The sequence below is a fragment of the Girardinichthys multiradiatus genome, chromosome 19 (genome assembly GCF_021462225.1).
Source record: "Girardinichthys multiradiatus isolate DD_20200921_A chromosome 19, DD_fGirMul_XY1, whole genome shotgun sequence".
Taxonomy (NCBI): Eukaryota; Metazoa; Chordata; class Actinopteri; order Cyprinodontiformes; family Goodeidae; genus Girardinichthys; species Girardinichthys multiradiatus.
This window is the reverse complement of record NC_061811.1, coordinates 16,653,768-16,669,312: the sequence shown is the minus strand read 5'-3', so window position 1 is coordinate 16,669,312 and position 15,545 is coordinate 16,653,768. Positions and strand designations below refer to the sequence as shown.

Below are 15,545 nucleotides of genomic sequence, written 5' to 3'. Positions count from 1 at the left end.
AAGACAATAAAAGACCTGAAATATTTCAGTTAGTGTGCAATGAATCTAAAATATATGGTTGTTAAATTTCCATCATGACATTATGGAAAATAATGAACTTTATCACAATATGCTAATATTTTGAGAAGGACCTGTATGCCTGCAAGCAAAGAGAAGCTTTTAACATATGAAATTTGCTTTGCGATTAGTGAGTTTGAACCACGCAGTTTGATTAAATTACAACTACATAAAAATAAGTCAGTTACATTAGCGATGTTTTTGTCAACTTCAAGTTAACAGATATGGGGAGGAGAAGAAAAAGTTTAGAAATTTGTCTTGTTTGCATATATAAGAAAAAACAGCATATAGTTAAACCTTTTTAATTGTTAAAAAAAAACATTTTCCATAGCTATATAAAGCCAAACATTTCCAAAAAAGCCCAAATTATCCTTCGGTAGAATCTCTGGTTTTTGTCACAGACGGTATTATTACTGTGTGGTAGGAAGTCTTGTCGTCTCGTCTCTCTGCATGGGAAGAATCTCTGTGATCCAGTATTTGAACAGTGAAACAACGGCACTGGCTTCCTCTGAAACACAAAAAAGCAGAGCAAAACACTTCAGTTCCTGCCAACAGCACAATACCACATAAACAATTGTGGGTTTCCCCCAAAGACTTGTCAGCACATCCTATTAAAATCTGCTTTCCCCCACATTTCTTCGGAGACATTCTCCATCCAGATAACAAGGAATCCTTTTTTAATTAATTTCAGAAAGTTGGAGGTCTAATCTAACCTGTGCAGAAAGTAAAAAGAAATGGCACAAGCCATTGGTATTCATGGAAAAACTCCCAGGGTGAACCAAAACATGCTTAAAGGAAATCTGCTTTAAATCTGGTTTTGAAGTCAATTATTTGCTATGGCTGGGGGGTAGATGGAATGAGAAGAGCTTTGGAAACTTTATTTGAAGAGCTTTAAAAGCACGCATTCACCTGGATTAGCTCCTGCATGCCAGTGAATCTGGGTTACACTAAAGCACAAGATGCTGCTAGAATAAGGTGGATGGTGTTTTAAACGCTGAATAAATCCTACAGTGTGTATATGCATATCTACATTTCCAATGTCCAATACTTGTGAGAGACGTTTTGTTTCTAAAAATGAAAGTTTTTATCATTTTGCAATGTAGTTTGAGCCCAAATTTTCAAGGATTTAAATTGAATGTTCTGTGATCACACAGTTATACAAAAGACATAGAGCCCAGCAAAAGTTTTTACACTGCTTGAACCGTTTTACATTTTGGTAAGAGTTTATGTGCTGGAACAACACAAAGAAATACATAACTGTAAAATGGAAGAAAAGAGTTTTCTAACACTTTACAGCTAAAACCCAGATGCCCCTAAATAAAATCCAGTGCAACTTATTGCCTTCAGAAGTGTGTGATTTAATCTCAGTATAAATCCAGCTGTTCTCTGAAGACCTCAGAGGTTTGCTAGAGAATATTAGTGAACAAACAGCATCATGAAGGACAAGGAACACAGCAGTCCGGGAGAAGGTTGTGGACAATATTAAACAGCAACAGCAAACCTACAAAGACATGGCCATCTACTTAAACGGACAGGCCATGCGAGAAACAATGCAGAGAAGCAGCCAAGAGGACCATGGTGACTTTAGAGGAGCAGCAGTGATCCACAGTTCAGGTGGGACTCTGTTGAGGTGATACCTACATTAGTTGTGCACTCCACAAATCTGACCTTTATGAAGGAGTGGTAAGAAACAAGTCATTGTTGAAAGAAAGTGAAAATAAATCCCGTTTGCCCTTTGGACATATAGAGGACACATACAGGGGTTGGACAATGAAACTGAAACACCTGTCATTTTAGTGTGGGAGGTTTCATGGCTAAATTGGACCAGCCTGGTAGCCAGTCTTCATTGATTGCACATTGCACCAGTAAGAGCAGAGTGTGAAGGTTCAATTAGCAGGGTGGAGTTCCCGACGGACAGTTCTGGTGGAAACAGGAGAGCTGAGGTGCACATTTAATTCTGCCGTGATTTGGTCAGCCTTGGTTTTATGTTTTTTGGATACAATCCGGGTTAGCACCCGAACATCCCTTTCAGACAGCTTCCTCTTGCGTCCACAGTTAATCCTGTTGGATGTGGTTCGTCCTTCTTGGTGGTATGCTGACATTACCCTGGATACCGTGGCTCTTGATACATCACAAAGACTTGCTGTCTTGGTCACAGATGCGCCAGCAAGACGTGCACCAACAATTTGTCCTCTTTTGAACTCTGGTATGTCACCCATAATGTTGTGTGCATTTCAATATTTTGAGCAAAACTGTGCTCTTACCTATGGAAGCAAATAGTTACCATTTTTCCAATGAAAAAGCATTTTCAGAAATGCTTTTTCATTTTAAGAATGTGGCTGTATTGTTTGACTCATAAATGAAATTAGTAATCAATAATCCTATTTGCATTTTAATTTTCTTCTTCAAGACTGCTCATTCTTTCACTTAATTAAAATGAAAAAGACATTTGAGATTTATTTTTCAAAATGTACCCCAGCAAATAGATATCAAAATTCAATTTGAAATGTAAAATTTGAAAATGAAAAAGCATTTCCAGAAATGCTTTTTCATTGTAAGAATGTGGCTTCGTTATTTGACCCATAAATGAAATTAGTAATCAATCATCGTATTTGCATTTGCTTCTTCAAGACTGTACATTTTATGCCATAATCAAAAAGAAAACAAAGCAGACATTGCTTTTTTGTTTTCGTGGCCTGCCCGTAAAGTACTGCCCAGAACTCGAAAACGAAAAAGCATTCAGAGCGGCGGGCGCAGAAGAGTGACGTCAGCAGCCACTCTTCCTCAGCTCCCTGCTGACCGAGCTACCCATCTTGTTCGGTAGGGGGCGCTGTGCATGTCTGCATTGCATTACATTGCAAACGTGCCGAGAAATTGAATTGCAGAAGGGCCGAGCTCAATTTGTGGCAGTGGCCACCAAAGCTGCCACAACATGCCGCAGGGTGGCAGTGGATTCCGCGAGGATGCCAGACCGGCCGTAAAAGCTTGCCAATGCGGTTGCCGCTGTTTTTGTGGAAGCTGATGCTGATTATTGGCAAACAGGATGTCGTTGTTGTTATAGCCTGTTACCTTTAAATAATGATTTCATTATTGATTATTATTTAATAAACAGCTTTAGACCCATAAGGTGATTGTATTTACTTGACATGGAAAATAAATAGCGCTATGTGTTTGTGTGACATCTTGAAAGGATGACGAAGATTTATTGCACAAACAGCCAGTTTATTATAGAGCATGAGCGGCTATTCTGAATTGTCAGTCACAGAAAATTATAAATAAATGCTTAGATACATGCTGGATGTCCCAGGCCATAAGGCTGCCACGAGGATGCCACAGCCTGCCACCGGAATTGCCAGTTCTGCCTGCCACTGCCACAAATTCAGCTCGGCCCTGCTGCAATTCAATCAATTTCTCGGCACGTTTGCAATGTAATCCAATGCAGACGTGCACAGCGCCCCCTACCGAACAAGATGGGTAGCTCGGTGAGCAGGGAGCTGAGGAAGAGCGGCTGCTGACGTCACTCTGCTGCGCCCGCCACTCGGAATGCTTTTTCATTTTCGAGTTCTGGGCAGTACTTTGCGGGCAGACCACGAAAACAAAAAAGCAATGTCGGCTTTGTTTTTTTTTTTTATTATGGCATAAAATGTGCAGTCATGAAGAAGAAAATGCAAATGCAAATAGGATGATTGATTACTAATTTTATTTATGGGTCAAATAATGCAGCCACATTCTTAAAATGAAAAAGCATTTCTGGAAATGCTTTTTCATTTTCAAATTTTACATTTCAAATTGAATTTTGGGGTACATTTTGAAAAATAAATCTCAAATGTCTTTTTCTTTTTCATTTTAATTAAGTGAAAGAATGAGCAGTCTTGAAGAAGAAAATTAAAATGCAAATAGGATTATTGATTACTCATTTCGTTTATGGGTCAAACAATGCAGCCACATTCTTAAAATGAAAAAGCATTTCTGAAAATGAAAGTCATCCACTTCCTCAAACTCCATGCACAGGTGATTATTTTGAATGTAGCATCCATAATGAGGTGAGCTCAAATCAAATAGATGGCTTAGCTTCACCTTAGTGCTACTGGAATCTTGGGACGTTAAAAACGTTCTGTGCTTGAATGCCTGTAAGAGTTTTTGCAGATGTGTGAGAAATATATTATGCTCCTGGCTTTGGGCATCATGTCACCTACCACTTATCAAAACACCCTGCGCACCTCAGCGCTGTCCAGCCAGCAGTCAAGCCTGATCATACTGCAAGCTTCTTTGACCGTTTTTACACATTTTTATCTGAGCTGAGATCACTCGGTCCATGCAGCTTTTGCAGATGCTGTGCAGGTTTTTCCCCACAGATTTTTGTAACGTCACAAACAGGCATCTGCTGAGTCGAGGATGGAGGCTGGCTTTGTTCTCCTAAAGAGATGTTTTCTAAAGTGTATGAAATTTTACTTCTTAAACCTGTTTAAATAAACTCTCTCAGTAAGACAAACAAGTTAGAAATTGCAAGCTGAAAGAACAAATAACCAGCCTCCCTGGTAAGGCCTACGCCAGGGTATTGGAGAGGAGAGTCCGGCCGATTGTCGAACCTCGGCTTCAGGAGGAGCAGTGTGGTTTTTGTCCCGGCCGTGGAACACTGGACCAGCTCTATACCCTCTACAGGGTACTTGAGGGTTCATGGGAGTTTGCCCAACCGGTTCACATGTGTTTTGTGGACCTAGAGAAAGCATTCGACTGTGTCCCTCGTGATGCCCTGTGGGGGATGCTCCAGGAGTATGGAATCGGGAGGCCCATTACTAGGGGCCATCCGATCTCTGTACAAGCGGAGCAGGAGTTTGGTTTGCATTGCTGGCACTAAGTCGGACCTGTTCCTGGTGCATGTTGGACTCCAGCAGGGCTGCCCTTTGTCACCGGTCCTGTTCATAACTTTTATGGACAGGATTTCTAGGCGCAGCCAAGGGCCGGAGGGGGTCTGTTTTGGGGACCAGAGGATTTCGTCTCTTCTTTTTGCAGATGACGTGGTCCTGCTGGCAACCTGTAGCCAAGACCTACAGCATGCACTGGGGCAGTTCGCAGCCGAGTGTGAAGCGGCTGGGATGAGGATCAGCTCCTCCAAGTCCGAGGCCATGGTACTCGACCGGAAAAGGGTGGCTTGTCCTCTTCAGGTTGGAGGGGAGTTCCTGCCTCAAGTGGAGGAGTTTAAGTATCTCGGGGTCTTGTTCACGAGTGAGGGAAGAATGGAGCGGGAGATAGACAGACGGATTGGTGCGGCTGCCGCAGTAATGGGGGCACTGTACCGGTCCGTTGTGGTGAAGAGAGAGCTGAGCCGAAAAGCAAAGTTCTCAATTTACTGGTCAGTCTACGTTACTACCCTCACCTATGGCCATGAACTTTGGGTCATGACCGAAAGAACGAGATCCCGGATACAAGCGGCTGAAATGAGCTTCCTCCGTAGGGTGGCCGGGCACTCCCTTAGAGATAGGGTGAGGAGCTCGGCCATCCGGGAGGGGCTCGGATTAGAGCCGCTGCTTCTCCACATCGAGAGGAGCCAGTTGAGGTGGCTCGGGCATCTATACCGGACGCCTCCTGGATGCCTTCCTCGGGAGATGTTCAAGGCACGTCCCACCGGGAGGAGGCCCAGGGGACAACCCAGGACACGCTGGATGGACTATGTCTCTCGGCTGACCTGGGAACGCCTTGGGCTCCACCCGGAGGAGCTGGAGGAGGTGTCTGGGGAGAGGGATGTCTGGGCGTCTCTGCTGAGTCTGCTGCCCCCGCGACCCGGTCCCGGATAAGCGGAAGACGACGAGTACGACGAGTATTTAGAAGAGCAATACACTTTTACACAGATTTTATTTGTAAAAAATGATATATCATTTTCTTTCCACTTTACAATCCTGCTCCATTTTGTGCTAATAAAACACATTGGAGATTATTGGTGTTATGTGGTCAAATGTTTCAGACTCATAACAAAAAGGTCATAAAACCCACTAAATCGTAGTTGGACAAACTATCGTCCGCTCTGATTCAATCTGTTGTTACGTTTGCATTAAAAAAACATGTATACCTGTTAATAGAAGCATGACTCATACAGTAGGAAGACAGCTGCAGTGGTAGAGGGTTTAAATAGCTTTGAGGCAGATGTAAAACAGGTGGATGGAGAGGATTCTCTTGCAAAGAAGAAAACCAGTCATTTCATTTTGATGACAAAGAGAGGAGGAGACAACTCTGTGACCTCCGATTTGACAGTGACCTGGATCTTCTAGCTGGACTTTCTTCAAGCTCATTCTAACACAAATGTGCTTCTTTTCTTTCAACAACATCAACATGCGTGCTAATCCTACTCCCACTCCACAATACGCTCCCCTAAATAGTTAGTATTACCTAATCAGGGACAGGTAGGTACAGGCATAGGCTGAAATAGGCAAGTAAGGGCAGGTATAATCAGCTGAGCAATAAATGTTGATGTCTGAGTGCATAGGATAAGAAACAAGCAAGGGCAGACAGAGGCAAGTATTAACCTGCAGGGACAGGTCTGACAAGTGCCAAGGGCAAGCTGCAGCAACAATGACAGAGCATCATTTATCAAAAGCTTCTGACTGACCTATTTCCATTACAAGCTCTTCAATACTTTGACCCACCTGGAGACATATAGGTATTGTTGTTGAGCTCTATGAGTGCCATTTCCAGACTTCCAGCCTCATTCTGCTGAATAAATGTTTTAAGACTGTACAGCTGGCTGAGGACAGAGTTGGGCTTAGAGCCGCTTGCTAGACTCCTTAAAAGGCCATCCACTGTAGCAGAGAGACGAGAAGTCTTGACTACATGAGGAGAGGCTGAAAAGACAGCAAATGAAAAGGGGTTTGTTATTTAAAAGGCATTAATACCATGGTTAGTGTTTTATACAGGCCTAATAATAGGACACCTTATTCAGCTAATCAGTCTTTTTTTATGGAGTACTTTTGAGACACAAGATGGACAGGACAAAGTGCTTTCTGTACAATGAAACCAGGAGGCAATGAAGATCAAACAAAAAAAAGGGCTTCAGAACTAGGCTTGATCAACCTGCCAGAGTTGCTTGCAAGAAATGTTTGTTTGCATCATAAGCTCTGCTATATTTGTCTATTTTTGTGTGAAGCTGTGCAAGATTCTCCGATCAATGGATGTTCTGCAGTTTGTTGTTCCCAAAGTTCCAGCTGAACTTGGCAAGAAATCCATCAGGTTTTCAGCTCCTAAACCTTGGAATCAACCACAAACTGATCTGCAACTTAAAGCTCTGCAGTCTACCAGTAATGTGACTGTGCTGCTACCTTCTTCACCAGGTCTCTCGTGTAAAACAGATATTTTTTATTTTAATGGGATTAACCTGGTTAAAACAAGACGTCCCTGCCCAGATGAGAGCAAAGGTCAGACCACAATGAGACTCTCAAGGTTTTTTTGTTCTGGTGTTTAAAGTTTTAAATCCAGGTAGTTCAGAGACTTCAAATCCATTCTTAAGTTTTTCTCTCTTTCAGATGAAAGTAAAAGATTTACAATTAGACCCAAAACCACTTTCATTAAATCTTGAGAGACCAGTAAACTCAAAAATGTTTGATCTTTGAACAGTTTGAACATTCAATACCCTAGTCACTAAATTCTTGCTCTGAGCAATGGTTTGTGGAGTAGAATTAGTGCTAGGATCTTTGTTTGGTTCTGTGCTTCTTTAGATCAGTCATTCATTAATAAATACATCTAGATTAGGTTCTGAGCTCCTGTTGGTTTTCTTCTATCTAATCAAGTTTTCCTTTTTGATGTTGATCCAAAATAAGTCTTAATCTTGGTAAATATATAGAAATCCACTTGCTTCTTTTATTTGCATTAGAGACTTAAATGAAAAGGTAAATAATCCATCCCACAGAGGTCATGAGACTGAATGAAATGGTTTATGAATATAATGCAACAGCTTTTTGGTGCTCAAGCTTTTTTTACTAATAATTTACAAATTACTTTGTTAAAAATAAGAAACACTATAAGGCACAATTGCAAAAATGAATTACATTACTACTCATAAAACCTTTGTGAGATTTCTGTTCTGTAAATAATATTTCCAGTATTTTAAGTCTCAGAGCTGCTTTGTCAAGGCATGCAGACCTGGATGCAGAGAGCATGCGGTGCATTTACCAATACTTACAGTCTGACATATAAATTTCCAGTGTTGTCCTCAGAAACTCTGACAGCTCAGCAGCTTTTCTCTTGTTATCTTCTTCCTCTCCATCTTTACTGTAAGTGAACTCCAGTGCAGCAGCTTGGGGCATCAGACCCAAGGACAGCAGCTTGTCCTTGTGCCTCTTCTTCTTCAGCTTTCTCTTCTTGTTCCTGCTGATACGCTCACCTCCCTCATCCACTGGCACCCGCTGACCTGACCTGTCGCTCACCAGAGCAAGATTTTTGCCAGAGTCCAGAGGCGGGGCTGGCTTCTTCTTCTTTCTCCTTCTTCTCCTTCTCTGGTCTTCTGCCTCTTTTTCTTCATCTGCCTCTTCACTGCTCCTATGGACACTTTCGCCTGTTGGCAACAGGGGTGAATTGTTCATTAGCTTTAACCATTTTCATGTGTACCTATAATTTAGAGCGTAATTAGTCTACATCAAAGTTTGCTGACACTATCAAAATAACTGGTGAATTATATCTTGGGGATGGAGTTCAGAAAAAGCTAAAATAGAGGCATGTTTTATACTATTGTTACCAAAGCTGTGAGACTGCTGTTGTAATCAACTCAACTGCTTATTCGTCTGATTGTGTATCCTTTCTGAAGAGCTCATTCTAATCAACAGAATCAGATGATGCGCTATCAGATTTGTATAATGAATAAAATTACAGCTTTTATGATGGCTGACTGAATTGTTCTTTCACAAATTTAGCAATGGTTGCTTGAATTCAAGCAAAGAGCAGCTAAGGCTAACCTTACAATACCATCACATTTCTCTCACCTTGAGAAAAAAATATATTCTTGCAGCTCCTGCAAATTTGTTGAAGCTTGTTTGCCTTTTTTTACTTTAACAGTTTTCTTAATATGAGGTATTTTTTTGTTTAAATTATTTAATCTTTAATATGTAATGGTAATTTATTATCATTAATGGATTAAAAAAGGAAAAAGCACCCCTGTTAAAGTAGCAAACCTGACTTTTTTTAATCAACCCTGTCTGAGAAGGTGAAATTAAAGAAAGAATAAATAGTTTCTTAAGCTAAAATATGCTGTACTGACAGTTATTTTATTTCTCAACTTCATCGCTTGCCCGAAGATTCAGTCTTTGATCATCACAGGGCTAAATATCTATTTTTGGATGTAATATAATTTAACTTTAATTGGGGTTGACCAAAAGGGTTGCCTGAAAAACAGTGAGTCATTGTTCTAGGCAGCTCCTCGATTCATTACATCTCTGCTGCTTGTCTTAACTAGACGCACTAAAAAGACGGGGTAACCAGCTCTCATTAAAGTCTGACCTATAAACACCACTGTGCAAAAGACCAACTGGCAGCTAAAACAGTGCCAGTGCAAGTATGTGGAGCGCTAGAAATTTTTTTTACAGATATCGCTCCTTATTTTAGTCTCCCATTTTAATTTTTTCACATTAAACAACCCTCTTCTATATTTTTTTTTTAGAATTGCAGAATCTCCCTTATGCAATCGGTTTGCATGTGTTATTTCTCCAGTTCAGAGCAGATAAAAAACTCCACCACTTCTTCCCCAGCTTTGATTTAAAATTACTTTGCATTTTCTGTACTTCAGAAGTAGCAAGGCTATAGCTCTGCTTTTGCTTTGTTAACTGTGTCATTTAATATGGGTAGTAAAATAAGACAAAAATATCATACGATTATAAATACTTTACCTAGTCTGATTTAAGGCTCCCCAACTATGCTTGATTGTTGGTCTTTTGCTGACTACTATTTGCTATGTGTGTGGTTAGGTACGAGAGAAGAAGGGGTAAAGTGTCTCAGTTTCCAACATGTAAATTTCTTTTTGTGAATGAATATAATCAAATTCAATCAATTACATAGTTCACAAAAAAGAATAAAACATATTTTCCTTCTTTATATGATGCACTAAACTGGGCTTTTTATCTAAATTCTGACGGAGGCACACTACATTGTAGATTTAAAAATTTCATAAAAACGCTTTCCTTTCTTTGAGATGAGCATTTCTCTGTCAAAAACTGAAAGTAAAAGCCAGAATCAAGGATGGGACTGAAGGTGGAGAAATGTGGAATTAGAGCTTAGGCCAGCTACTCTTTACAAAAACTCTCTAAATCCTTTAGCTTTCTGGAATTTAGGTTTCAACCTTCCTTGACAGATTTTCTCAAGACTTGAGGTCTTTCGATTGGCTCCCATGTGCTCCCAGATTTTGATGTTTACATTGTCTGTGCATGCTGGCAGGGACAACATTAACCTTAGTGTGACAGTGGTGAAACGGTCAGAATATGAGCAGAAGAAGAAAAACTGGATACATTTGAAGCTCTGACTCCAGTTGCATCCCACTCCTTATGAATCTCCCCCAAACCATTAAATGAGCTTTGCTTAAAAAATTATCTCAAGGGTGAGGACAAAAGCTACAGTCCTCGACGGAGCTATCAAGGGGTTCGAGTCCCAGCCTGCTAATCTTTGCTCCACGTCTTCCCATCTCTCTCTCTCCACCCCATTTCTTGTCTGTCAACTTAGAAAATTGAAGCCACTAGTGCCAGAAAATGTAAGAAAACCAAAAAAATAAAAATAAAAAATCCTCTCAAAGCTGCAGTTTTACCAGCTGCTTGTGAACCTTTTTTCCATCCACTCAACTTTCCATTAATAGGCTCAAAAACAGCACTCTGAACAGCCAGCTTCTTTAGCATGGTACCTTTGTGGCTTAACCTCCTAATGGAGGGTGTCAATGACTGTCTGCTGGACAACTGTCAGGTCAGCGGTCTTCCCCATGAATGTGTAGTCCATATTCCTCTGTGTGTAACTATCTGAATATATAAGAGCTAAACATTTTGAATTGATTTACTAAAATAAATTAATTCCCTAATGATATAATAAGATAAACCTGTACTACTGTATGTTGTTCCTGATATTCTTTGGTCTTACCAATGTGATGAAGAGGCTGGAATGATAGAAACTGATTCTGTGTAAAGGTATATGTTATAAACACAAGAGATTGTTATTAGTAACTGATTGACTTATTTATCTGTTTGCAATATGGACAAATAACCAATCTGTGGGAGTTTTGCCTTATTTTGTAGAGGAAAATAAGGCAAATATTTTTTTTATTAACTTAAATAAATATTAAGTTAATACTTAACTTAATAACATGCAAAAGAAAGCATTTTTCTTCCTCTTCACGTTAAAATAAAAGCAAATTTGCAGGCGATTATTTTCCCACTTTATATCATCAAGCTGTTTCCAACATAAGTTTCATCAAACAATTTACAGCCATATAAAAGTGATATACAAATTTATTCACCCAAGATCAATCACTAGTTGCACTGCAAGAAAGTCAATCTCAGTTTAAAAAAAACATAATAAATGTTCACCGAGTACTTCCCTGCATTAGAGCTGTAAAGACAATAAGAATGCATGACTTCAATGCTCAAGGGAGCCAACCTAGAGAAACCCCATATCATAAATTTCTATGAGAGAAATAGTGCATGGAGAAGTCCATAAATGTGAAGACTATGGCTGCCTTACCAGCAGGATCCTCTGCAGTGTCTATGCTTTCAAGATGAGGAGGTGTGACATATTTCTCTGAATGTACATTATAGCCTGGGGGAGGAGGTAGGACTGTGTACATCCGCCGGCATAGACTGGCTGCATTTTGTAGCTTCACAGCCTCTCCTGAAACAAAAGAGGCAAATAATGAAATTAAATGTAATATGAAAACTGAGAAACGATGTGGTAAGAACTGTGTATATTTACAGTGCTATTGTGAGCTTACCAAATGCACCATCTTCTCCACAGGATTTTCTTTTCCCATTAACTGTTGTGGCCTGGTCCTCTGCGATGGCTGATAGGTTTTGTTCCCTTTGGAGAGTGGTAATTGCAGGATAGAGCTTCTGTAGAACTTTTGCTTTAAACACTGTGGAAACAACACAAAACAAGGTCAACAACATCTCTGAAACTATTTAATTCTGTGAGACTAAGAAGGGCCTTGCAGCCATAAGACTTGTGTCCGCTGGATAAAGAAGATGCTATTCACATGTATTCCCACTGCCTGGAATCAACCGCTGCATCACCTGACTCTTAAGGAGCCAGCCTATCTAATCAAAATCAAGCATAAATGAAACATGCACACAGTGTCTTGCAAAAGTATTCAAATGCTTTGAACTTGTTCATACTATTGCATTTTACATATGGTAGAAAACTAGCCCTGTACATAAACACTGTACATGTTGACAGCATCATGCAGTGGGGACAGTCTTCTTCAGTGGAGATAGATGCCTAAGTTGATGGGAAGATGAATGGAACTAAATACAGGGAAATCCTGGAAAAAACCTGTTATAGGCTGCAAAAGACCTGAGACTGGGTCAGAGAGTCAACTTCCTGCAGCACAATGACCCTAATCATACAGTAAGAGTTACAATGAGAAGGTTTATCATGCGTTAAAATTGCCCTGCCAAAAACCAGAATTAAATCCAAGCATTGAAAACTACTGTTCAATCCAGTTTGACTAAGCTTGAGCTATTTCTCACTGGTGATTGAATAAAAGACTAAACTAAAAATACAAACCTCAGACTTTTAAAAAATAACTCACTGCAGCCAAAACTGTTTCCACAAAGTACTGACGTGTGGGGGGTAATAACATTTCAGATTTGTTTCTTATCCTTCACAATATGCACTTTTGTGTTGCGCAATCACATAAACTAAAACAAAAAACTGAATGGGTATTAACACTTTTGCAAAACAATGAATCATCACCATCTCAAATATGCCCAAACCACCAACGATGGAAAACATGATTCTCGTTGGTCAGGGGCCATGCTAAAACAAGAATGAAATTGTGAGCCTACACGAACAAGAGTATGTAAGCTATAAAACATAAGTGAACGCTTGATCAAGTCCTTTAAAATGCATTTAGCTCAGTAGAGAAAACTAGAATGGAGGGGGTAAAATGTCAATGTAACACGTGCATTTGTTTACAACATGCTAGCTAGTAACTTCGCAGAAAAATAAACTAGCCAGTTGCATTAGCGAGACATATTTTTGATTGGTAATGTAACACAACAGTTATTAGCTCACCTTCCTTTCTCTGTGCCATATAAACATGTCCAACCGTGTCCAGGCGAGGATGACAAATATCTTAGCCGAAGACTAAACAGTCTAGTAAGCTAGCTATGCTACTAACATTTCCTAATTTCTGCTGGTCTCACATTGGTTATCTCATTGGCAGTTTGGATAACATATTTACGTGCTAGCACAGATCTAAAATCATCCAACACTTTATTAAAATAAGCATTAACCAGATTAACGTTTGAAACGTGCCTCTTCCTCGCAAACACTCACCGCTCACCCATTTGAATGTGGAAGCAAACGAGACTTCGAGCTTTCACCCCCACTGAGCCAAACTCCGTTAGTTTTCATTCCAATTTAAATTTAATTTGCTCTTCACAATAGATAGCTTCTGTACTATCTCGACTCAGTACAGAGAACTGACCAATGAAACCCACTCTTCCAATCGGCATGAAATACTGCTTGTTTAACAGGTAGAGAAGGTTAATTTAACGAAAGGATGATTTCTTGTCAAAGGTTAAGGGAGTAATAGTTTACATAAAATATGTATTTAAATAGAGAAAGCTAATTATTTATAGGACGAATTAATCTCAAGACGAACGCTTTTTAAATAACCCACAAGCATTTACTCTAGTGAGTTACTGCAGTCAAAAATAATCAAAGTTTGTTTTATTTGGTGGTTGATTTAAATCAACTCTTTTCCATAAAAAGGTGATAAATCAGACTAGAGCTCCCCGTGTGTTTGACTCCTGTAACAACAGTGACTAGGGGCGTGCGCACACCAAGCCTCGCTGTAGGACGGGATGGAATCGACATGAGAATACTTAACAGGTACCTCATGGCTCAGTGTCAGCACCAGGCTGAGTTGAGATTTGTGCACCTATCAAACTTAGCTTGGGACCTCAACATGTGAGCGCACTTTTGCAGTAGGAGGATCCGCCCAGGATGTCAGCTCTGAAGAAGGTAAATCCTCCCTCACTCCTTTCTCCTCCCTCTAATCTTGCAGCACACACTGAATTCTGTTACAGTAAATGATAAGATATACAGCATGTACAACTGACAAATGTGTGTGTAGTTATTCCAGCTGCAGGATTTTGGTTATTGTGCAGGGCATTTGGAGGATGCATCAGCCTCTTCGTTTAGACTTATTTGATTGTTCTTTATTGTTTTGCATGCACATAACTCTGTCTACAACTACCCTTTGAAGTTGCATGACTCCCTACCAAAAACAGCTTGTATGGGGGGGGAGTGCCTGTTGTCTTAAACAAATAAAAAAAAATGAACTATTATATCATCTATAATAACATATGTTTTCAGTGCACAGTCACTCAATACTGTAAGTGCTGTGCTGACTGTAGTTTCTGTGGGTGGATGAGCTTTACTAACTGTCTGACGGAGCACCGTGACCAGTGCTGGCAGTCGTAAATGAAAGTGGTGCTCTTTGCAGCCTGTCTGATACAAAGCTACATTTGTGAAATTTGTGATAATATGTTACATAACACATTGCTGGCAATACTTTCAAGAAAAATGCACAATTTGCATTGACATCTGTCTTGAACTCATATGAACTGTTGCTTCTAGGCAACACTAAAGTAAAAGATCTTGTCTGTATCAGCTATATAACAGTGACAAACTGTGTTATTAAATATTCAGAGCAATTGTAAGCATTGGTGTCTCAGCTTGAGATGATTCCCATGATTGAGTGACACAAGAAGGAAGTTGGATAGATTGCCTACTTCAGCACTGTTCTGTCAAATCCACAGCAAATGCACAGCACTCAGTACGCACCATGAGTGACAAAGTACTTGCTGGCAGCACTCGCATAGTCAGACATCATAATCACAGAGTAACTAAAAATAGAGGACTATGTTCATTGCAATTCTTCGGAAGCTCCGTGGTGTTGCTGCTTCTTTACCCGAGCAGCTCAGAGCTTTATCTCAGTCCTCTTCAATGTTGTACTCTCGACCTGTTTAACAATATAGAAGCTTTTATTTTTAGACATCAATAGACAGAGAGCTATTCATGAATGAAGCACAGTTGCATGCATGAAACTTTGCTGCATGAAGATTTGGATAAACTGCATTGAAAATCAATTAATACTGTACCTGGAGAATGCATGGCCTGTTTGTTTTATTAAGGATCTGAACAAAATGTTGCAACTGTTCATTATGCAGGTGCTGACAAGTGCTAAAGACATGTGGTTGTGGCAGTGAATAATGATAATTCATTATTATCAGTAATTATTCAGAATC

General features: G+C 40.0%; 1 protein-coding gene across 2 annotated transcripts; it reads right to left on the bottom strand.

The window, feature by feature from the left end:
* Nucleotides 1-343: 343 nt before the first annotated feature.
* Nucleotides 344-13,894, bottom strand: LOC124885068 (glutamate-rich protein 1). 2 transcript variants are annotated; one of them, XM_047393263.1, is made up of 6 exons: nt 13,574-13,894; nt 12,002-12,142; nt 11,755-11,901; nt 8,228-8,599; nt 6,699-6,893; nt 344-565 (listed from the first exon to the last, which is right to left on the bottom strand). In XM_047393263.1, exons 1-6 carry the CDS (start codon nt 13,575-13,577, stop codon nt 468-470), a joined length of 957 nt encoding a protein of 318 aa, XP_047249219.1. In that variant the 5' UTR covers nt 13,578-13,894; the 3' UTR covers nt 344-467. The 2 variants fall into 2 exon arrangements, with proteins under 2 accessions (XP_047249219.1, XP_047249218.1); XM_047393262.1 differs by lacking the exon at nt 13,574-13,894 and adding an exon at nt 13,303-13,567.
* Between the last annotated feature and the right edge of the window lie 1,651 nt (nt 13,895-15,545).